General features: G+C 39.2%; 1 protein-coding gene and 1 long non-coding RNA gene across 2 annotated transcripts in view; one reads left to right on the top strand and one right to left on the bottom strand.

The window, feature by feature from the left end:
* LOC125486669 overlaps positions 1–8,956 on the bottom strand; it is a 13,433-nt gene extending 4,477 nt beyond the window's left edge. Inside the window, exon 1 of the long non-coding RNA XR_007265319.1 lies at positions 8,714–8,956. This is a non-coding gene — a long non-coding RNA (uncharacterized LOC125486669). The remainder of the gene's footprint in view (positions 1–8,713) is intronic.
* Positions 8,957–8,971: 15 nt separating this feature from the next.
* LOC109926944 (adaptin ear-binding coat-associated protein 2) overlaps positions 8,972–25,000 on the top strand; it is a 34,351-nt gene continuing 18,322 nt past the window's right edge. Inside the window, exons 1-7 of the mRNA XM_020526833.2 lie at positions 8,972–9,160; positions 18,271–18,371; positions 19,934–20,038; positions 22,435–22,516; positions 22,911–23,019; positions 23,902–24,058; positions 24,601–24,697. Of these exons, the coding sequence (XP_020382422.1) occupies positions 9,069–9,160; positions 18,271–18,371; positions 19,934–20,038; positions 22,435–22,516; positions 22,911–23,019; positions 23,902–24,058; positions 24,601–24,697 (743 nt within the window). The 5' untranslated portion in view covers positions 8,972–9,068. The remainder of the gene's footprint in view (positions 9,161–18,270; positions 18,372–19,933; positions 20,039–22,434; positions 22,517–22,910; positions 23,020–23,901; positions 24,059–24,600; positions 24,698–25,000) is intronic.

Below are 25,000 nucleotides of genomic sequence, written 5' to 3' on the forward strand. Positions count from 1 at the left end.
ACTATGTATTAGTGATGGGTGCTGTTTGTCCATTTTCAGCCCATACTTCATGGGTTTGTTTTGGTATCTTCCCACCTGATCCATTGCCACAAGACAGTCCTTCAATTATCTTACTATGCGAAGTATGTCAAAAAATCCATCAGAAATGCACCCATTTTAAAGTTGGCTCATCTTTAGCTATTTATTATAGACTGTATTTAAAGTAAATTTTTTTCAAACTATCATACTGAAAAAAGAGGACAAGAACATGAGATGATCCACAGTACGAATGTGGACCACAGGCTTGGCCATTTGACACAGCAGACCAAGAAGTACACAGTAATTGTATTCAGTAATGTGAGTGGTCTGTTGTGTAACCAATTCCTGTCAGATTCCTGTCCTTCCATCCACAGTGAGCAAGTCTGTTGGTTAACAGAGAACTAGTTGGAGTGGGGGTGGGGAAAAAGAGAAGTTCAAATAGTGGCTGCAAATGTTGCTGTATCTCACCACCTGAACGAGGTTAGTTGGTTTGGCCAAATCTCAGCTGAATCCCAGGTTTTATTTTTTAATACTGATACGGTGGTGTGATTAAAAATAGAATACTAGGGTAGCACTTGAGATGCGAGCTGTGTAATGCTGTGGTCACGTGATCTTATTCCAGCACTGCCTTATGCTCAAATTCACCAGCTATGCTTTGTGCATGATGGTTTTTGGTATAAACTGCAGGATAGATATAGCTTGCGGTAGTCGAAACTTTCTTTAGAAAAGAGAATGTTTCAGCAAAGGCCATGTCTAAAGTTACTGCTGCTCCCATTGAGGGTCAGTGCAAAGCAGTATTGCTGTTAGAAACTGGGAAGGTTTTCAAAGTGCTTTATTTGGAACCCTCCCAGTTTTATGAAACGGGGAAATGAAAGAAAAAGACAAATAAATGTAACTTTTTAAAAAGGGAAATAAAATTGTTCCAATCAAATTTTCTGTTCTTTCGAGAAGCTGAAAAGTTTGAGGCTAAATAATGGAGCCTGAAACTTTGGTACTGTTTATTGTCTCCCTTCTGGTGGTTGTGTGCGTTCTGTGCCCTGCTGTCTGACACTAAAGCGAGGGGTTGCAGTTATTGCCCATCACTAGTACATACTCTTAGTATTTTTTCAAGACAATGCCTTTTATTTTCTAGAATTTCAAAAACAAAGCTGTTTCTAGGTCCATCTATTGTTAACAGGGCACGTATGTAATTTCCTTTTTGTGTGGCTCGCATATGAATCATCTGTCTTGTGTTTGCGCAAATGCGCATGTGTTTGTGTATGTGTGTATTCTGTATATGTCTGCCTGCGAACAAATTACTGCTTTGTGAGGAGGGGTGGGATGGAGTGAAGATTAATTGAAGATTTCAATATCAACCATTGGTTTGGGAGGGGGCGGAAGCTGGAATCGGCCACCTCACTCTTGTAAGCTGCTAGCCTAGCCTCCCAATACGACAGCTGTCAAATTACTTGTCTGGGGCATAAAATATTGCTGAATTGATTTGGACTGGGGTTGAATGGGTTTCAAATGCCTATTAACTGCAAAATGTCAAAATTTTTAAACTTTTATAATGAATAATATTCAAAGTGCTTTCCCAGCAGTTGTTCTATTAGCATAGAATTTTTTTTGTAAGGTGAGTTTTCACACTACCTGGCATTTCACTTGATCAATGGACTGACATTCAATTGATTTATGGTGTTTATGAACATGATGCAATTGGAACAATTGACTGAGATTCTTCAGAATATATTTGTTCTCTAAATAATAAAATTCCAACTCACTGCTAGTTCTTGGATTTATATGCTGCACGCTGCAGTATATAGGATCCTAATCCAATCTTGATCAGCCAGGCAGCAGTGGCTCTACAAGTGGCCTCTGTGCCCTGCACTAGGGAGTGGAATATTTAGCCAGGGGTTTTGGAATGAATATAGGCTCAGTTTTAATCCTGCTTTTCTTTTTGATTTCCCTTTCCTCATCTACTTCAGTTAAACAACCTGAAGATGCATGTCATTCAGCTCGCACAACAGCTGGACAGGGTACTGTCTGGAACTGTACCCAAGCTGAAGTTAAATGCCTTCATGAAAGCAAAGGCGAAGGTGGAGAACTTAAATCCACCCAGCCCCCCTGCCCATTCCAATAGTTATTTCTGTGAAAAGACAAAATATAAGTATTTGCATACCTAAAAGCACAGTTGGGTTAATCGAGCCAGTAATTGTTTTGTTTCCTAGCCAGAATTACAATCAGGCAACTTTTTTTTTAAATCAAGCTCTGGTTTTGTTTCTTGCAGTTATTAATTTTGAAGCCAAAAAATCTAGTTTACAAAATTAGCAAACATAGTAGGCTACAGCTGAAGGCTAGCACTGCTATGAAATGCTTTGTGCAACATTCTGGTGTTTGTGGGGTTTGGACTTGAGAGTCATTGCCAAGGAGGAAAATGTGTTTGCAAACACTGGTATTTACAGACAGAATGAAATAAAGTAATAAAGTCAAAACTAGCCTTGTGAGCAGCACTGTAGAAGAACTGCCATGTTCAGTTTGCTCAGACTGGAGGAATCAAAATGGACTTGAAGAACATTGGATACTATGCATTATCAGCAAAAGATAAGTGACCACTATTGGTATGCTGAATAAAATCAGGGTGCAGCTCCACACTATAAGAGACGGTTTGGGTCAATGAAATTTGTGGATGGGAAGCAGATGATAAAGGTAGGGTGGTTTGGGGAAACACCCTATTTGGTAAAGCTAAATGAGAATCCTAAATATGCTGAGAATCTTGTTGCCTTTACATGTTGTGAAATCTTTCTCAAAGTATGGATGAAGTCTTGAATGAACAAAGATTGCCCTGTTGTGTGAATTGACATTCTGACATCTGCTAATGCAAAGACTACAGAATAATGATGATACTGCCTCCCTTCAACAGTGTTGATACCTGACCTCTGCCTTTACCTTTCCATACAACATTTCCAAGATCGGGCTTTAACTGTGTTTGGAATCGTCATAGATCTGTGTAGGACAGTTGCCAATGTGCAGCACCATCCAGAATTTTGGGAATTTTTTTCAAAAGAAATAGCTTGGCCCATAGGAAAGAGTATATAAAAATCAGTGACACAAACAATATAAGGCAATATTGGCAGTGATTGGAACCAAGTACTATCATTGGACCTGCCTTGTACTCCTTTTGGTCAGTTTAAAAAAAAGTTAGCTGCCAGCAGAAAAAGGATAAATACCAAGTAGTAATATATACAAGGAGTAGGGTGTCTGTTTTAGAAAATGTGTGTTCTGTTTCACAACACCTGTTAATCACCACAGATATTGTAGAAAGCAAACATGAAATCATCGCAGAAATGCAAAATTGGTCCAGTTACTTTTCGATTGTTGTGAAAAACTTCTGTTCCGTTGTGAGATCAATTGCTAGTCAATGAATTGATGAAGGCAGCTGTGCTCTGCACTCTGTTTCAGGCCTTTTAGATATTATAGGGCCTTTTTTTGTTAAAGAAATTATCTTAATCAGGACCTCTGTCATGACTAAGCTGAATTCTGTCTTTCGTTGCATCAGATTACTGGATTTTTTTTTTAAACCAGTCTTTTAGAGAGACAATTGTGCAGTTTTCATAAACAATAAGCCAGTGACCTCCATCTTAATTCATACCAACTTGATTTGGGCTTTTAAAATAGACAGATCTTGGTGATGTACTGGTATGCCAAGGAACTTGGCTTTACTCTGGAAGTAGCTGGGTCAGGGGTTTCTTTTTAATACAAAAAAGGCAAGTCCAGAAGTACATTTAGCAAAATGGCCAAACAAAGTGAAAACGGACATTGAAATTCATACTTAAAAGTTTTTTTTAAGCTGTTTATATTGAATCTAAAGGCAACTTGCATCTGAATTGTGTGAAACTTGTCAGCAGAAGACAGCTGTACTTTAGTGGTTATAATGGAACGTGGTACATATAGAATTTAGCTGCTGGAAATATTGTGGGACCTTCAATAATGTCATGAGGGGTTTGAATTGTTTTGTGATTACCATTGACATTACAGAAACTTGAACAATACAATGTGTGTGACATGTATAGTATAACTTAGGATTGGGAGGAGGCTTATTTGAAAAAAAATTGCAACTTTGCTTTGCAGCTTTTAATTTGCTTCCAAGTATCTCTCTTTAAATCACTTGTCTTTTTTCTCATGTATGGTAGAATGTAACTTGAAGGAATGGGTTATTCTCGTTTGTTGAAGATAATGTAGGTGGTCCCTAATTTAAATGTAAAATGGCCTCCTTATCCATTTTCACTACCTTTCTCTCTTCTTCCCTGCCCAGACGTTAGCAAATTGGAAGGTTGGGACAATACAGCCAGTTGACCTCTTGAACTGCATTGAGGAGTTGTGCTTCAGTATTGTTTGCCATGTCTTTTGTTTTAATTCTGCAGAGAATATTACAGACTGAACTTGGGACTTGTAGTGAACTGGCTGTCAGTGTTGACTTTGCTACTTGGCATTCTGATGTAGCAGCAAGACAAAATGGCTAAGTATACCACCACCTTCCCTTCACAGAAAAATGGTTGATAGGATGATTGCTGAATAGAGAGGATTTGTAGAACTCTTCAAACATTGTTGCTGTGGCAGCAGGTCACATTGTAGCTTCACCACACTTAATGTGTTTGGGTTCAGTTAATAAGCAATAATAAAGGGGGTCATGACTTCCATTATACTGTGTGGTTTGTATATTCTTGCTACAGGGATGGAACAGCCCAAATAAAAACAGCCTAGTAACTGAGATGTTGGATTCTTGACGTGTTGTATTTCCCGTTTGAAGATGTTCAGTTTATCTGAAGTATAACACATACTATTCTCATGTAATCTGTAAAAGCAAAAGAAACTTGCTAGGAAACTTGATGTTCACAGCGTGAATATTCAGGGTAATCATTTAAAGTATTTTAGAATGTACTTGTGTATCTCAGCACTGAACTGTACCATACTTATACAGGGAAGGAGGGAGGAAGAGAACAAAATCAAATAACTTACAAGCTAGTCTTTTAAATGAGCTTAGACCACTGAACAATGAGTTTTGCTGAAAGACTCAAGTCATAATGTATAGTGTAGCTTCTGTAGTTCCTTTAGGTTTATATTATTGGTTTAGCACAATCAATGAGTTTTATTTGTGTGCAAGTACATTAAGTATATTAATATTTTTCCACATTTGCACCCCACCCCCACCCCCCCCCCCCCCCCCACCCCCCCAAACAACTTTCCTGATATCATGCTATTGTGGTTCTCTGTTGTGTGAAGGCCAGCAAAAGCACCAAGGATGCTTATCAAACCGGTAACGTTCACAAGTTGCATTTCAGCTTGTTATGCAAGGAGTATGCTGCTTTATTGCTATTGATGCAGTTTGTTTTTCAACTTCAGCAAAATATCACCCTTCTGTCAGCACTGATTTACTCCAGTTCCTCTGATGATTTCTAAATCAGTCCTGCTGCTACTTCTAGGAACGTGATGCATTTAAGAGTTGCCCCGATTCAGAAGGATGAGTTTAGGAAACCAGCCTGGTTTTGTGGTTTGAATATTAAGCTTGCACCTCATTTATAAATGCAGACAAATGTCTGCAGCTTTTACCTGACCTGTTTGTTTGTGTGTGTGTGACATACAGATTTTTGTAGAAAAAAAAATTATCCATTCATTTGGACTTTGTTTTCTTGTGTTTCTTGGTGGGTACAGATGGATGGTTATGCCACACACTTTTGTGGTTGCAGATTTCTGTTTTGAGAAGATGCTTGTCATTGAACTTGAATGAGACAGTAGCAAATTACAGGAGCTTGAGTAATTTGATTGAGATATATTAAACTTCAGCTTGTTTAATTTATAAACTCTGCTGTATAGTCTGGGGGTTCTTTAAAGGGCATAATCACCCCAAAATCAAAAGAAAAGTAGTAAATGGTTTATTTGGGCATATGATGCCATGACACAGTATCACCCATCTGAAAACTTGTTACAATGAAATTGTAGGTCTGAGGTCTCTGGAAATGCACAATTGGTCAGTCAGCAGCTGAAAGAGATCTGTAAATGTCTAAATGGGACATCATTTAAACCAGAATGGTTATTCAATCAAAAACAGTTGAAGAACTTATTGAAGGAATTGCCCCTTTTTAAGCTTACAAAATGCTTCCTCTTACATTCTCATCAGGATCTTGCATACTGTTGCACTCCAGTTGATGGAAATGGCACACATTTGTGTTGCTATAAGGTTAGTGATGTAACAACTACTAGATGAGTCACACATCTAAAGTAAATTTGATTGTGACTATCAGGTTATTGTCGGGTAAGATGTCTATCACTGTATTTTGTCTTTATTTACAGGCAATGTACACAATGTAACATTTGTGGGGTTTGGTGTTAACAGCTGCTGTTTGTTTTGGTTGAATTTATTAGACCTTCCTATTTGCATGAAGGCTGGGAAAGATGTGCAAATACTGTTTTTAATTACCTGTAACATCTTTATCAACAAATAGATGCTCTTGCTATTGTCCTTTTTTTGGTTTTTATATTTTACCCCACAAAATCGTCTGAACCCCTTGAAGCAGCTTTTTTTATACAGCGTTCAGCAAAAGAAAAGATTTTGGTCTGAGTGCTGGATGTATTCTGTACAACTTCTGTTTATAACTGGCAAAGTTAAGTATATTTTGAGTAAAATTTTATAAGTTTAGCCTCAACAGTTTGGCCTTATTTTTGATGTGTTATGCTCCTTGTCTTATTTGAGGAACATTTATTCATGTAAATAGAGTTGTTTGAGTCATTATGTTTTTGTGTGACGGACAAGAGATTTCAACAAGTATCCAAGACGAAGAATATGTGAGGATTATCTAATCTGCAAGGCTTCTTCTGCCAGATTTCAGAACTTCAGCATAACTCAACCAGCTAATTTCCTTCCTGCACTGGTTAAGTGTTATTTTTCCACACTCTGATTCTGCTGAAACTCTAATTCTCTCTAGGTTTGCAGTTGAAAAGGGGAAAAAGTGAACTCTGAACATTTTTTTTTTGTTGAATCTAAAACACTATCCCATCTTTCATTTGCTGACAAGTGTGATTTTTCCATTTCCATATATGTTGCTGATTCTAAATTCAGTGAAGACTACATGGAATAGAATGTAAGCTAAGAGACAAAGATGTTAAACAACTTTGAATTGGAAAATGGGATGCACCTACAAATAACTGAAGATGAAATGCAAGATTGTGAAACACTGAGAAATGAGCAGAAGACCAATCACTACTATTGAATAGTCAATTAAAGTTACTGACGATAGTGCATAGATGCTTTTAGCAAGATAGAAGAGAGATGTGCAACTCCTGACCATATCTTTGCAACTTTCAAATGTGCACTTTATTGGCCTGTTTTTCGGATTGGGAGGAAAAAAAATAAACTCCTCTTTCTGCCAAGTAAAAGCCAGTTCACACTTTTATGTAATACAACATCCCTTAGCACTTCCTGACAATTTTCAAACAAAATTTGACATCAAGGGCACAGATGTCAGATCAGTGTGATATTTGGCCAGAGATATGTTTTAAAGAATGCCTTGTAAAGAGGAGCAAAGTAGAGTGGAAATTCTAGAATTTTAGCGTTTGAGCAATCCTCTTAAGGATAGTGTCATGAATACAGGATAGTAGCAGCTAACCCATGAACATGATATAAAGCTGTAACACTTCATAATACATGGATGAATAGACTTGTATTATTACCTAGATTTGCATTAAAATGTGAATTATAAGAACTTATGGTATTTGTTGAATAATGACTTGCAATTACAAACTGTCTTGACCCCTTTTGTGACTTATTAATCAGAAAATTGAAAATGAGCTACAAGAGGAAATATCTGAATGGTGATTTTAAAATGTGGTGAAAAGATGAAGCAACACCTCTAATGGAAGGAACTGGGAAAGCACCGTAGAGGATTGTCAAGTATTTGGAATTCATCCCCCCCTTTATTGTTTATTTTCCTTTTGCAATAATCTGCACTTTATAGGCAATAAATACATTTGGTTCCCTCCAGTAGCAAGATCATCATTTTCCTTACAAAGTAGTTGCTCATATTCTAATCATTTTCTAACTAGGTTCAGGCATAAAGAATAGCTAAATGTCAGTGCTACTGCTATAGCAATTTTCTGCCCCATTTTGTTGGCAGTAATAATGTAGTACCAACCAGTTCCAAACATTGTATCAGAGATAGTAGGAAAGTAGTAAGAGATAGTAGTTCCAAACATTGCCTGCTAGTGCTGTTGTTTGTCAATGTGATCCACTCCTGGCCTTTTTCAAAACATACAATTCTGTCGATCCAGTGTTGTACCGTGGCGTGACGTACTGTCAGAGGTGCTATCGTTTGTACGAGACTTTAAATCAAAGCTTTATCTGCTGTACGTGGATATAAGATGAAGACTAACACATACAGAACACGTTTCATGCACGTAATTCGGAGGACTTCAGAGTTATTAGGCAGAATTGAGTTATGTTTCCACTTTCAATTCAAATAAAACATTCAAGTAGTTGTATTTCTTGAAAAGACAATAATATCTTTATTGAAGTTTTTAAAAACTCTTAAATTGACCTTACCCTTCTTGAATCCTATAGCTGAACTTGGAGGAAATCATTCTTGCTCCACGTGAAGCAAGAACCTGCTGCATAACTTGATCATTTCTATACTTTAGCCATGTCAGAAACAGACACAAGAATTACCTTCTATTTTTGGAGGATCGGGGAGTTCGTGGAACTTTTCCATGGAGCCCCGGTTGGGAATTTCTGGTCTTGACACCCGATGGTGACGAAGACAGTGTGTGGGAGAAATGAATGACTATTACGGTCCCCGTCACCACAGGCAACGCCCTCCATGACACCAAAGGGACCAAAGTCTGTAGGACGTCCTCCTCTATCCCGTGATTCCGAGGGGGCCCAGCGTCGGCGGCTCCTCCACGATCCCGTGATGCCATGCGCGCCTGAGCCGGCTCCTCCGCTGTCCCGTGATGCCCTGCGATTGTTGGGTGCGTCGGCATTGGGTCCACCTGTAGTCGGTGGTGCGGGGGGGCGCAGCAAGATGGCGGAGAGTGATTACGAGTCGGTGCTCTGTGTGAAACCGGAGGTTCACGTTTACAGGATCCCGCCGAGGGCAACGAACCGGGGCTACAGGTAATGTTCGCGGAGCCTTCGGAAAGAACGGAGTGTCATCTTCTATTTGTGATAAGTCACGATCGGAGCGATTGTGGAAGTTCCCGTTTCCACTGAAGGAAGTGTGCGCGAGTAAAGAGTTTCACTGAGGGAGGAGAGAGAGCAGACTAACTTCAAGATTGGGGGAATAAAGGAAAAGTGGATCATCAACTGATGACAAACGGGCGAAAAGTCATGGATGGCAATTGCGTGATCCCATGGGAGTGAAATATATTCAATCCAAAGGGGATGAAAAGATCTGATCTGCCCTGAAATTTAAAGCATTAACAGTGAAAGATATATAGTCGCTTAGAACTTAGATGCCTTAATTGCATATTGAATGGTTATTGAACAATGTTGTTAATTCCGTAGCTGATCACTTCGTCCTCGGCTGGTTCGCGGCTTCAGGCTGGTGTCTACTTAGGGTCGAGGGTTCTGCCATGGGTATTCATATGACAGGCCGAATCTCGATCCACAGATCTTTGGACACATAAGTACCCCCCAGATAGTGGGATCCAAAGTGCAGCATTTCCTTTTTTCTCTGCCTCATAATTGTCGCTATTTGATAAATATCATCTGCCTTTTGACAAAGTATCCACAGAACCATAAACGTCACTGAATAAGCCGTGCGAATCAAAAGTTATTAATATCTTCATTTTTTGCCTATCGCCGAAAGGTCACCATTAAGGTTCTTAACACTAGTTAGAAATAATCTTATTGTTGATCACTAAGAATAGCAAATTCAGAATCATATCTAGGCAAAGAATAAGCATCTTCAGAATAAACCAAAATATGATCTAGTATCATTTCATAAGGAATCTAATCCCAAATCATTTGGGTGAAACCATTGTATTTGGAATCATGATCTGGACAACTAGCTGCTTCAAATGAAAGCTCTGCTTGTAGTCAGCTTGCTTATTCAAGATTCAAATGTGTGACTGTTAAAAGTGGCTTTGCAGAAATTTGAACTATTTGTGGTGATCTTATCGTGTAACTGAAATTAACTAGGTTTATGCCAAATTGAAGGTCAAAGCTGAGGTGGCAGAATTGTGCATAGGGCAGATGCCAATATGTACATTTGATTGAAAATAAGGCAGTGGAAACGTGTGTGGATAAGTCCTTACATTTATGATCAGCCTGATTGTATATATAGAGTGGCTGCATGTTCTCAAGTGTGTCCAAAAGTACTGACCTATATTACCTGTGCTAATAAGTTGGATGAAATTATTACATAAGTGCTTAGAACAGGAATGACTCTAGACTGACAAATATTTGGCAAGGAACCACTTCCAGATACTGGCAATATCTTCAACAGTTTAACCCCAACATTTTCAGCAAAATAATGGACTTAATAAAATGAATGGCCTCCTTCTGTGTTATAATTGATACTGACCCTTGTTTTTAAAACCTTGTGATTTTTTTAAAAAGAAAAATGCCCCCAAGGCCATTGGAAACAGGTGTGGTACAAAGTTGAATCAGAAGTGCTGCAAGGGGAGGTGGGTCTGATTGGTTTAGAGGAGGCTTTGAAGGCAGGATATGAAGAACAGTATATGGAGGTGGCTCTTGCTGGTTAGTAGGCCAGTGGGGAATGTACAAAACTTGGAAGTGTTTGTGCAGTAAAGAATGATTATAGAATGTACCTTTTCCTGTTTAAATACACAGTGAACTCAGAAACTGACCCTGAGCTTGTTATCGAGTGTAATGTTTGGAGGAAATGTTTCATGCTGTCAGACAGGATGCTGATACTATAGAATCTGGATTTTGAACTTTGTGCAAGGTCTCGCTGGCAGCATATTCAGAAAGCGTATCAAACTGCTTAATAATCGTGCAAAATCTAGGATGTGTAACAAGAAGCAGTTTGTAGTAAGTGCAAGATCAGAGGTTTGGAATGATACTGCATGCATTAACAACTGTGACTTGTATTTATAAAACATCTTAACACATTAAAACATGCCATGGTGCTTCACAGGAATGCTATCAAACCAAATTTAACAGATTGCCTATAATGGGATATTAGGATAGGCAAAAACATGGACAAGGGAGAATGTTGGTGAAGAAGCAGTGGAAATGGAGAGATTTAAGGAGGGACTTTCAGAGTTCAGGGCCCTGGTAACTGAAGGCACACCCAAAGTTAGTGGTGCAATTCAAAGAAACTGCACAAAAGGCAAGAATTGGAGGTAAGTGGATGCTGTGGTGGTGGTAGGGCTGGAATAGGTTAGAGATCAGAGCAGCAAGGCTGTAGAAGGATTTGAAAGTGAGTGAAATTGTTAAATTCAATGTGTTGCTTTTTCGAGATCCTATGTAGGTCAGTGAGACAAAGGGAGTTAGTGCAATTTAGGATACAAGCAGGAGAATATTGGATGTGCTTCAGTTTATAGGGAGTGAAAAATTGGGTGGGGGAGGTGTGGTGAAGACCTGGAGTGTCTTGAAATAGTCACGGTTCAGAAAACCTGCTGAGAAAGAAATCCTATTTTTATGCGAATATGTTGTTTGACCTTGTTGCAACAGAGCTGCTACTAAGGAACCAGATCCTCCAGTGCTCAGTAGATAAAGTTTCCAATGAAATGAGGATTCTGTCTTTGGAATTGCTGCACAATAGCACGGCAAACCTTCTGCCTTCCATGCAGTGCAATATATGTTTATCACAATAGATCTGTCATGGAGTAATTTAACAGCATGGGCTCCAATAAAACAGCCAGAAAGTGATTACATTTTAAGAAGTCAGTGCAAGAGTCTTAGGCTTTGGTCTTTGGAAATCCCAGCCAGATTCTGGGAGTTTTATTTTTAAGCTTTGTGTAACTGAAAATATTTACTGTACTGCACTCTATTTAATTGTATGTGTGAAATGCTTGGTGAGTATTATCTGAATAGGCAAAATTATACCATTCATCCACATTCATGATATAGGGAAATAGAATTCTAGCCATGCTGGAATTGTCAGTCACTGCATACATTTCTGCTTTTTATGTTGATTGAGAATATATCTGGGGAACAATATATTGAACGAACAGCAGGTAACTACGAACCAGAGATTTCTGTTCAGTACTGTTGTTGTGACAAGGCTCCAGCCATTTCTTGCATTTTGTCCATCAATAATGTTGCTGCCTACCCATCTCTCTCACTCCATGTCGCTGCTACCCCAATTCCATTGCTGGCTTTGTAACACTTTCAATTGGACACAGGCAACTAACTCACTCGATTGGGGAATGTTGCTAGTTCATAAAAATGATATGGACAAGAATTGTAAAATTGTATCAAGATTTATATATATAACAGATAAATATTTAATTCGGCACATCTAATAGTACGCTGTACTGAATCCCATTAATTGTGAGCAAATGAAAAGTGACAGTCACCAGCGGAATTCACAGACAGTTTGCTGCTCCAGCTGGTTAACATCACACTGCTGATCCCTCTGTATGAAATCACAGAGCGTATGTTTCTGGTAGCATATTGAGATAGCCAGTGTCAGTGCTATTGTTGTTGCTGCAGAACATGATTGTTGTTAACGTTTTACTCTGTTTCAACTCTTTACCCTTCAAACGGATGCACTAGCTGTGTTAATCCCAGCGCGTGTTCCTTTGCTGAATCATTGTCTCTGTAATGTGGTATGCCTTGACTGCAATATGGTGGCAGAGTTTTAGTGTTTCGCCCCACTTTTAGTTACCACCTGGTCAAGAAATTACTGACTGATGCATGGTCCCCAACAACCTGAGCCAGATACTGATATTTTGAGTGTGAACAGGATGTTGACTGTGGAGATGGGTACTGTCTGAACAATCCCACTTAACTGCCTTTTCTCTGTTGCCTAGCATAGTGCGATATCAAATGGTAGCTGCAGACCATTCAGTAATGGTTTCTGTCACTATACTGTTATCCCAGGAGTCTGCAAAAGATCTATCCTTGGTTCTAGTTACATGCTACCTTGAACAGCATCATCCGAAGACTTGGAATCAATTTCTAATGTAGATTAAAATCACCTAGTTATACCTCTCCGCCAATCTCCTTGATTAAGTGGAGTGGCCATGCTGAATTGCCCATTGTGTCCAGGGATGTGCAGCATAGGTTGGTTAGTCACGGCAAATGCAAAGGTAGAGTAGGGGTGGGTCTGTGCGGGTTGCTCTTTGGAGGCTTGGTGTGGACTTGATGGGCTGAATGGCCTGCTTCCACACTAGGGATTCTATTACTACTTCAGTGCTTCTTTGCTTATCCAGCTTCGTTATTAAGTGACCTTTAATATCCTTCAGTCAAGTGTTAGAGTCGTGCTGGACAGTTGAGCGTGACGTACCATGGCAGCAGTAGTTGCAAGCAGCAGCCACAAGTGTGTTGTTGCCACATATTCCAGCCTTTTCCGTCCCCACAGTTCCGGTTGAACTACATTGGTCACAACCTTGGCATTGAGCTTAGCTGACACCCTTTCATCAGAAAGTAAAATGTCTGCTTGTGCTTATGTAAAATTTCCTTTGTTGTTGCCCTTGCCTCAGTGCCAAAATCTTTCTGCCTCACCTTGGTGTATTTCCTTTGGCTATGCGTCCATTTGCGCCTTTGTGAAGTGGTTTGATATGATTTTCTACATTAAAGGCATTACATAAATGCAGTTGCTGTGCCTGTCCAGTATCAAGGTCAATGGATAATCAAGTGTGAAAATTGGCTGATACTTCTTATCCTCACTCTCGATTCTCGTCAGAGATTTTGGGGTTAATTGTAATGGCTGTATTGTCAGTCGGGATGCTTGATTCTCCTCTCCATGATGCAGTGTCTTTTATTTTACTGCATGATAGAGTTCATGCTATTAGGCATTTTGTTTTCTTAAGAGATGTTGACTTTGCAAATTTATTTGCCGAATATAATATGATTGTAGAGTACCAAATAAGCAGTGTGATTATTTGCTGACATGGCTTTACCAAGAAGGACTAAATCAGTTTGAACCGTGCTGGATCAGTTTGAACTTTGCATGCCATCTATGTTTCATGTGATCAGAGAAACTGTGGCGTAGAGGAAGAGTTAGAACAAATGGAGGAAGGAAACGCCTAACAAGAAGTAAAGCGTGCAAGGTTTCGTTTTATCTAGAGAGCTGAGCAAAATAATCCATGAAAATCTCAATGAAAGGAAAATCAATGAAAAGATACTACTTGTAAATAATTCAGCATAGACTACATCAATAGCTTTGTGATACAGATCGGAAACTTTGTGACTCAACTGTTTATACTATTTCAGGCACAGGGTATTGATATAGAAACCAGAATAGGCCATTCAGCCCTGAAAACTGTTCCGCACTTAAAATTGGTCATGGCTTAAATGTCAGGAATAAATAAGCATTTGTTTTTGACATTTTGTCCACTGGTCCAGTTGCTTCATTCACCAGTTAATGTTAAAGTGAGCCATAGTGATCACAGAAATTCCAAGCTCTCCTCCTCTCTCTCTATTTCAGACTGTTCCCCCCAGGATCAAATTTGACTTGGTTCCACACAGGTTTGCTAAGTTCTGAGATGGCAGGAAAGTCCAATGCTCAGTTATCAGTTTCTGCCAAATACAGGACAGCCATGCTAGGATGTTTGGGTTGATGAGCTGTTTGGATGTTTGTATGCTGTTTCTGAGGTTTGACTTCACAATAGCGCGCTCCCAAAATGTCTCAATGTGTTTGATGCCTTCTCAAGGAGCTTTCAGAATTTTAGTCAGTTAGAAGCCAGGTATTCCCACGAGTCAGTAGGAATGTTTGACCTCTTCAGGAATGCTTGCAGGGTATCCCTGGGAAATTTCCATTATGCACCTAGAAGTATGCTGCCGTGACTGAGTTCTGACATTAACAGTTGCTTCGGGAGTCTGCTATCAGACATATGAGCAAGATGTCCTGCCAGTTGAGCTGATTTTAATTGATTAGTGTCTCCATGTTGGGCTTGTAGTCTGCTATTGGAGCATCATTCTGCTACTACCAAGTGTGGGAGTAAAGTGTGTTACAGTTGGGTTGTTAAAAGGGGCGTCTGCCAGAGTTCCTGTTTCTGCTGGCCACATACTCTTTATAGCTTTGTTTCATTGCAATGAAATAACTAGTCAAAGTATTTGCATGAAGGATGAGCACTTGAGCAACCTCCTGCAGAGCATCTTCAAAGGATCACTGCCTTAGAGAGGGGAGGTGTTTTTGATATATTAGAGGGTGTAACATTTCAATGCATTGAACCAAATTTGGCATTTCTGAGAGATATGGCAAAGTTTGTGTACAAGTGGAGGGAGCTTTCTCTTTGCAAGGCATATGTTTTATATTAGTTGCAAATACTAAAAGGAACACTTGCATTTGTAAAATGCCTTATTGTCCTCTAAACTTCCCATAACATTTCACAGCCAATGGAATATTTTTGAGGTGCAGCTATCGATACCTTCAACAGTGCAGCTTCCCTTGGTGCCACATTGGAATATTGGTCCAGATTTTTAAGGTTTTGGAGTAGGCATTTTTACTCATCCATTCCACAGGACAGCCAAGGATAGGCAGATTGGAACTGAGGCATAACGAAAGGAAAAGAAACAATCCCAAGGACTACAAGCTGTCAAACTGAATATGCAGATGGGACTCTTCCAGGCTTCAAAAGTCAGATAAGTTCCTGGAAGTCTAAAAATGTTTTAAACAAATGGTTGCATGCTACTCCATGTAATGCACTATGCTTTATCCTTTATCAAAAGTCCTCCATAGTGGCCTCTGTTGGAAACATGCCAGGTTGAGGGTGAGGAAGTGGAGAGTGTGCAGGAGCAGGCTGTGGAAGAATTTCCTGTGAAACAGGATGCAATTGTTTCAGTGAACTTAGTCAAGTTGAAAGAAGGAGGCTTGTGAGGAAGGTTTGAGGCTCATGCAGGATCTCTCCATACTGAAACGGAGTCAAAACGGACTGACTTTCAACATTTGAGACTTTGGCACTGTTCTGGTTCAACACCTGGAGGTTGATCACTGCTCTTTCGACATAAATTTCACTTCACACCTCTACCAGCTATCCCAACTGTTGTTATTTTGCACCTGGGCTCTTGCTTCCACTTGCATGTTGCCCAAGCCCACAAGTGGCTAATTATCAAGCAGCTGCTCTGCTAATTCAGCCTTTACCCTAGACAGAGGAAAGCTCCAGCTCGAGGTAATTGTGTTCCAGTCCCTGTAAAGGACAGTGTTCCAGTAAAGGACAGGAAAATCTCATGGGTCTATGTTTACGCCATGCAACTTGGATCATATATGAATGCAGCTATGATTAGTCTGTCTGTACCTGAACAAAGAAAATCATTTCCAGCGCATATCATTGAAAGGCTTTTTCACTTTGAGGTGTTTCTTCAGGGTCTGAAAGCAGAGTTACAATCTGGATTTAGAAGCATCAGCATCTGAATTATCTGCAAACAGGAAACCAGGGACCCAACAGAAATCAAGTGTTCCGTTGTCCCAGAAGACATCAGTGAGCTTCCTCCGAACCTTGATGATGAACTTGGGAAGGATTAAAATGACAAAATGGTACCATGCTTGACTCCATCTCTGGAATCAGACTTGAACCCGCAACCTTTTGACTCGGAGATGAGAGTGTTACTTACACTGCCAGAGTTGAAACCTGAACAGCTAGATTAAGCAGTAGAATTTCATCATTTTGCTAAATAACTTTATGCCTTTGACAATTGTGAATTCACCCTGGGCTGATTGTGCTAGGTTGGGAGAAATGATTCTTTCTTCTATTTTCCGGAACTGTGAACATTTTTGAAAGCTTCTCTATCACAAATTCTTGGTGGCAGAATGAGGAAGAGAAACTCAAAACCATTATTAGGATGTTCTTGGATCATGTTTCATTGTATCTTGTTTGTCTTGGGAGGTCATTGTATCCTGTTTTTTTTTTTAAGATTTCACAATTTTGTGTGCAGAATATGAAGCTGAGTATAGATAGAGGTACCATAGAACAATTGAATTGTTTAACAGTTCATGCTAATGAAAATTAAGCGACCTGGCACACTGCCTATCCTTCTTGTATTTCTATCTTTGTTTTCAGTAACTGATATACACAAACCCACATGTTCCAAGTAATCTTCTCGAACTGTATTGTTCAGACAGGCAACAATGGCTGAGGAGGAAGATGAGAATTTTTCAAATTCAACTATCCATATTTCAGAAGAAATTAAGCCAAACACAAGTCACATGCCCTGATTTGATCGGATCTGAGCCAAGGCAACAATTTGACATCCCTGGTTTAAAAAAAGATTTCAAAGCATGAAGGATCTCGAATTGTTAATGATACTCAAAGTGCACCCATGTGGACATTAGAGAATGGCACGGCAAAAAATTTGACTCTAATGGTTTCCTACATTGGAATAAACTGCCAATGCTATTTGGAGTTAGATCTGAATAATGACCTGTTGCCTGAGATGGTGGAGGTTTGTCAGGGCTTGTGAACAGTGTCCAACAATGAATCAAGGAAAATCTCTAGGAAAGTTGAGCTGACCAAATCAGAAATAAAGGATTCAGAGAGGATGGTAACATTGGAAAGTTCCAAATTTTCCTATGCTTCGCTCTGAGTGTTCATTAACTGGTACTTGAACTTATACTTTAAACAAATTTGGGTGAGAAAAACATTGGTAATGTAAACTACTTTTTTGTCATGAGTCATCAATATTCTTTATAATATTGGGGTGCTGTTATTTTCAGGTATAGGCCTGTCAATCTGTATTTCCATGTACAAAATTATATTTTGGCCAGTCTGATAATTTGCTAGTTTCCAAAGTAATATGGTGGGAGAATGTTATTATATCTGTTTTACTACTAACTGGAAAATAAACTCCACCAGCCAAGGTTCACCCTGACTAGTGCTGAAGATACTGACCTCGGATGATGGCTTGTTATTTGAATATGACTTAGATTAACTAACATTGTATTGCTCCAAGATATTTCAGATGTCAAGGGATAAGCCTCTAAGTGTGCTTGTGTGTCAAGTGTGAAGGGCTGACTATGTTTGCTGCTGAATATTATCGGGGTCAGTAATACTTGCAACTGTTGAAGTACACAGCAGCACTGATGTGTCTGACCAGAGGATGTTTTATTTTCAAGAAGCATCATTGTAAAGATGTTCTCTTTTCCTGCTCAGAGCTGCAGATTGGAAGTTGGACCAACCTGATTGGACTGGGAGACTCCGGATAACAGCAAAAGGAAATACTGCTTACATTAAATTGGAAGACAAGATTTCAGGTATTTTCTGGAAATCAAAAATTCAATATGCTTGTGAGATAATCAGTTTTCAGTTCAGACAGCATGCTTAGAAAGTCAGAGATTTTACAGCATGGAAGAAGCCCCATTGGTCTATTATACCCATGCCAGTAATCAAGCATTCATCTACTCTAATCCCATTTACCAGCATTTGGCCCCCTTGTATGCCATTGCATTTCAACTGCTTAAGTAAATAGCTCTTTTATGTTGTAATTTTGCCTGCTTCTACACCCTTTTAGGCAGTGATTTCCAGATTTCCACTACCTTCTGGGTAAAAATAAAAATCCTCAAATCCCCTCTAGACCTCCTGCTCCTTGCCTTAAAATGTTGCACTCTGGTTATTGACCCCCTGTACTAAGGGAAATGTTCTTCCCTATCCATGCCCCCTCAACTTAATATGCCTCAATCACATCCCCTCAGCCTTCTCCTCTCTAAGGAAACCAGCCCCAGCTTATCCAGTCTCTCTTTATAGCTGAATCTCTCCAGCCAAGGCAAAATCCTGGTGAATATCTTCTGCTACCTCTTTAGTTCAATCACATCCTATAGTGCTGCAACCAGAACTGCGCACACTACTCCATCTGTGGACTATATAATGTTGTATATAGCTCCATCATAATCTCCTTGCTCTTGTATTCAATGCCTTGATTAATAAAGGCAATATCCCATATTCTGCCTTAACCACCTCTCTTTCTGCTTTCAAGGATCTGTGGACATTCACGCAAGATCCCTCTGATCCTCTGTGCTTCCTAGAGTCCTACCATTCAATGTGTCCTCCCTTGCCTTGTTATTCCTCCCAAAATGCATCACCTCTTACTTTTCAAGATTAAATTCCATTTGCCAGTGTTCAGCCCATTTGACCAACCTGTCTACATCATCTTGTTACTTGCTTTGAATTGTCTGCTGAAAGATTCCTCCCAACACCCCAAGAATTAGTGTACACACTGTTCACATCAAATGAACGTCCCTGTTCACATTGCACTTGGAAAACTAAGCTAGTTGCTGCCATGATTTTAACCCATTGCAAGGGAATTTCATGCTCCCTATTATAAAACTTACCCCACAGTATTATCAAATGAAATTGTAGTGCTCACATTCCTGACACCAGAATGCATCGATTATAGATAGCTGGTCCAACAAAATGTATGTGCAGAAAGTACTTGTTCCTTATTGAGTGTGTTTTTGATAACTAGCTGTGTTTAACAGGTGTAACAGTGTGGAGCTGGAGGAACACAGCAGGCCAGGCAGCATCAGAGGAGCAGGAAAGTTGATGTTTCGGGTCGGGACTGAAGAAGGGTCCTGACCCGAAACATCAAGTTTCCTGCACCTCTGATGCTGCCTGGTCTGCTGTGCTCCTCTAGCTCCACACGGTGTTATGTCTGACTCCAGCATCTGCAGTTCATACTATCCCTGAATGTTTAACAGGTATGTTCTGCTGTGAGTTTAAGAACATTGGAGCAATCTACCGGTGGGTAACAAAAGTTATTGCTGAAATGCTGAAGGGAATGGTATTTAACCCAGTATTGTTTGCTTGTTTTTCTCTTCAGGAGAGTTGTTCGCACAATCCCCAGTGGACCAGTTTCCTGGGATTGCAGTGGAGAGTGTTGTTGATTCAAGCAGATACTTTGTCATTCGCATCGAAGATGGAAATGGTAATTCTACCTTGGGATTTTATTCAAGCCTAGTATTGGAAGCTCTTAGCTCTTTAGCGTTACCATAATGCACTGAAGGACATGGAAGTTTGCATTATTTTCACTGCAGGGTAACTAAATTTGTGCATTGTTTTACTGAATTCTGTGGCTTTGGCTGCTTGAGGTGATTCACAACATCTTCAGCTGCATGTGGATTAGTTTGTGCTTCTAGGTCCCGTTATAACACTGTCTACATTGTGATCTGCAGTTACGACTGGAAAATCCCATAATAAGTGAGAAAGAGACAAAACATGAAAGAATGAATTTTTATTGATATCATGCCTTATTGACCAGTTTAGAGTATGCCTAAATGTTTCACATAAAATAAATTGCTTTCTTTCCTGATGTGCACCAATGTTCCATCTAATTTCGATAACAACAACTTGTATTTATGTAGCGCCTTTAATGTAATAATGCTTCCCACAGCGTTTAAAAACCCTCACCTTTGTCTGTCTCATTTACTGTGCTGCATGGTCCCTTTAAAGTTGCCATGCAGTTTCAAAAATTTACATTTTAAAGGAAGTTTATGCCTGATTGCCCCTATGTGGTACCATAAGACCATAAAATACAGAAGCAGAATTAAGCCATTTGGCCCAAAGAGTCTGGGCTTCCATTTGGTCATGGCTGACACATTTCTCAACCCCATTCTCCTGCCTTCTCCTGTACCTTAGGTTCTTGATTAGTAAAGGAATCAATCTGTCACTGTCTTAAAGATAATCAATGACGTGGCCTCCAAACTTCCCGTGGCAGTGAGTTCCACAGATTCACTACTCTGGCTGAAGAAACTCCAACTCATTTCAGTCCTAAGGAGTCATGCCTACACTCTGAGGCTATGCTCTTGGGCCCTAGTCTCTCTCACTTGTGGAAACATCTTCTTCATGTCCATATGCTCCCTCACACTATCTGTCCCCCCACCTATTTTCCCAGTTGTTGCAAGCATGCACAGTTTGGGGGTGCATTGCCATTTGTATGTGAAGATGGTAACTCTTGTGTCCATGGACTGATCCTTCGACTAGCAAGATCAGTTCATCTGATTTGTCTGGTGTTTGACCTCTTGTAGGCAAGACTAGAGTTAGGGTGCAAAATTTAAAAATGAGACTTCTCAGTTTTAAAATGAAGATCAGAGTTTTTTATTTCTTGAGATCATTAGTATATGAAATTTTCTTTCCCAAAAACCAGTTCATTGCATTTCTTTGAGGCACAGTTATATAAATTTTTGAGGGTTATGAGAGCCAGGTAGGAATGTGGATTTGAAACCATAGTCACCACATTAACTATGATCTCATTGAATGGTGAAACAGGCTCAAAGAACTGAATGCTACTCTGGTTCCTAAGACCAGGACAGCAACAGAGCTTTCTACACCTGTTACAGTAGTGTCATGCCCCTGGGCAGAAAAAAAAACCCTCAAATTATGTATCACCTGAACGGCAGTGCCAACAACACTCCATTCCTCCCTCAGCCAAGATAACAAGCTCAAGACCTAGAGTGGGATGCACACAACTCGCAACCTTCAAAAGAGATGAAAGAAAATAATGCATTCATGGCAATTTTATGCTACATTGTACGTTGAAGTACGGGTTGTAATTTTAAAAGATTGCAAGCAAAAATTTCACTGTTGCTTTATATCATTGTGTTCAGTAATAGGGGCTAGGAGGTGGAAACAAGATCATTGCACACATTTCCTTCCTTTGCTCCATATATTATTGAATAAAAAAAAAATACAGTGGCTGTTTTTTTCACTTCCCTTGCTTAAATTCACTCCTAAGTGTGGTAAAACCTATAGACATTACACCTTAAGGGCTTTTGCCAGGTGACTTTATCTAAGGCCACAAGGGAACTGCATACGTAACTGGGTTAAAGCAATTTAAATTTGTGAAGTCTGCAGTCCCTGAGCTCACATTATCAGATATGAGAATTAAATACTGAGCTGTTCTAAGCTGCACAACCTGGTATCTGCATGTTCTTTTTAATCTTTTTTTTAGCATTGGTAATCGCACAAAACAGCAAGATTCATATCAGCAAGTTCATATGGTTCAGGGATGATCTTAACAAAATATTTAAAATGTTAGAGGAATTAAATAGCGTCAGTATATAGAAATTTTTATCTGACAAATGAAATAATAACAGAACATAATTGTTTGGAGCAAACCCAGGTAAATTAAGTTTAAGTGCAGATCAGCCGTGATCAAAATAAATGCTGAAATCGGTTTGATGAGGTTGAATGGCTGACTCTAGTTTCTGTGAGGTTGTCTGTAATATTACATTGATAAACTACTATAAACTGGCTGGAATGAGGGCATGTAAAGTGGAAATTTGAAATATTATATCACTTGAGAAAACCCATTACGTTTTTCAGGGCGACGTGCATTCATTGGCATTGGATTTGTTGACCGGGGAGATGCTTTTGATTTTAATGTCGGTCTCCAGGATCACTTCAAGTAAGTTGCCTGAAATTTTAGTACTGACATATTTTGATTGAGGACTTCAGAGGAGATGGATTAAACGTGAGAACAATAATTGCAAAGGCCTGTCGAAAGTACATGGAGTAAATTGTGTAGGGTTTTAATATCTTAATGACTAGCAAGAGATCATATTTCAACCTTTCAACTTGAAGTGGCAGAAACTTGGCAACACTATCAAAGCTCCAATTTGGAGTCTTACAGGTGTTTATAAAACTGGAATTAGTCAGTATGAACTAAACCATATATGAAGACAATGCAAAAAGATAAACATTTGCTTATTTTAAGTTAAGATCTAATTTTTGTTCTAAGTTGTGGTTTACAAAGCTTCATCTATTCCCAAGCAACAAGCTGCACTTTCTTTCTTTTGTAGATGGGTTAAGCAGCAGAGTGAACTCGCCAAACAAGCTCAGAACCCAGACTCCGGACCTAAATTGGATTTAGGATTTAAAGAAGGGCAGACCATCAAGCTAAATATTGGGGTGAGGCACAGAAGATTTGAATATTAAAATAATTGTGCACCTATCATTTAAAATAAGACCAGATTATGTGACCAAAGGTCAAAGATATCAGCTACTGGAAATACATTTAAATCCGATGTGGGAAGAAGCTCCTTAAAACTGTGATGATGCTTCATGATTGTTATGTTATGTTCTTATTATTCTGAAACTTGGGTTCCTAAGTGGACGAAACCATGTATAACTTTAAGTCTGATTTGTATTTCTACATCACGTGTGCCTAGAAGGGAAGGATATAGGAAAAGAAACTCAAAGAACCTTGGATGCTGGAAATCAGAAACAAAAACAGAAATTCTTGGAAAACAGGTCTTGCAGCATCTGTGGAGAGAAAGCAGAGTTAAGGAAGGATATAGTTTTAGTTTCATTTTTAAGTTCTGAGAGTGGTGCAGGTTATCTGATGTTATGTGCATCTAAGTGAGGTCTTTAAAACCATTGAGATTAGTAATTCAGTGTAAATGTAGAAGAGAGGAAAGAAAATTGACCTTATTGCTTAGCAACAATGTATCCTTTAATGTGGGAGATAGAGATAGATGTGTGGGTTTCTCTCAGAGAAAAATATCATTCGCACAGAAAAGCCCTGTAGTATCAGCAGCAGTGCAATTTAGCAGTCTCCAAAATGGTCAGGGTAGAAGAAGTTCCAAGTGATTTAAAGTAATTAGAGAAAAGGTACAGAAACAGCTGGCTATGAAAGAAGAGTTTAGGAATTCTGTGTTTTTTTTTTAGAAAGGTGAGCTACGTTAGCAGTTTGTTGAAGAGTAGCAGGAAGAGACATCAACTGAATAAAAAAGAAATCAATTTATTATCTTAGCACAGTCAAAACCGTTTCCAACCTGTTTTAATTTTCAGAATGTACGGAAAAAGGAGAACTCATCGACTAAACCACGTCTAACAGGTACTGGAATAGGCCTACTACCACCACCTCCAGGGACTAAAACACCAATTCTGCTGCCACCGCCAGGGTCACAAGGCATGACACAACAGCCTACACAGTCATCTTCTACAGGTAGAGTGCTTCAGAAAAATTCAAGCTTCACTGTGTGGTCTTGTTAACTTGTGCCATGACTGATAATCGGGTTATAAGAAGCTGAAAGGGAAGAAATGGTTATTTCATTTGAGTTACTTTGACATAGAAATATAATCTGAGCAGCCATAAATGATCTTTGAGTTGATAAGCTGCTTGGCTTTGTCTATTTAGACCACTTCCTCAAAGAGATAGCTTGAACAGTAACTTTAATGGAATAAGACAGTTCTGTCTTAACAGTGAAACATTGTGGATGCATTACAGGTTGTGGTAGTATTGAAGATATATTCAGACAATGGGATCAGTAGTATTGCAAGTGTCCTATTTATTATCTGATTTTTTTTTTGACCATGGTTTTGTGGATTGATTCTGTACTCTCTGTGCTTGCTGGGTTAGTTCATGAATCTGGTGTGTGCTGCCTCTGTGAATTCAGCTTTTATTGATTAATTAATTCATTTTGTTTTGGGTAGTGTCTGCTGGTTTCATTTGTATTTATATTACTTATACATTTATATTTTTTACAGAATTACTGGGAGGCTTTGATGCCCCAAATCCATCTCCTGCTTTGGCTTCTCATACTGCCACAACTGACCTTTGGGGAGACTTTGCAGCAGCAACTAGGTTTGTGTCATATCCACTTTAAATTTGTCTTTCGTGTAGGTAAACTAGTTAAAACAAATTACAGTGACTTACTTCAGAGTGTTTTTCTCAATTTGTAGCAGTTTTCAAAGAAAAGGGAACTTTTGTGAATAGTGGTGCTGCCTATGAGCCCAGTTTTGTTTAACACAGTGGAAAAGGCTCAAGGTATTGAATGGATTGCTCATCAATGTTCCCATCTTTCTTAGTGGGATAATGAAATATTCAAGTTTTTTGAGAAGATTTGTTGATGTGGTTGTTGACTTGCTCACCGAGCTGGGAAGTTTG

The sequence above is a fragment of the Rhincodon typus genome, chromosome 31 (genome assembly GCF_021869965.1).
Source record: "Rhincodon typus isolate 14 chromosome 31, sRhiTyp1.1, whole genome shotgun sequence".
Taxonomy (NCBI): Eukaryota; Metazoa; Chordata; class Chondrichthyes; order Orectolobiformes; family Rhincodontidae; genus Rhincodon; species Rhincodon typus.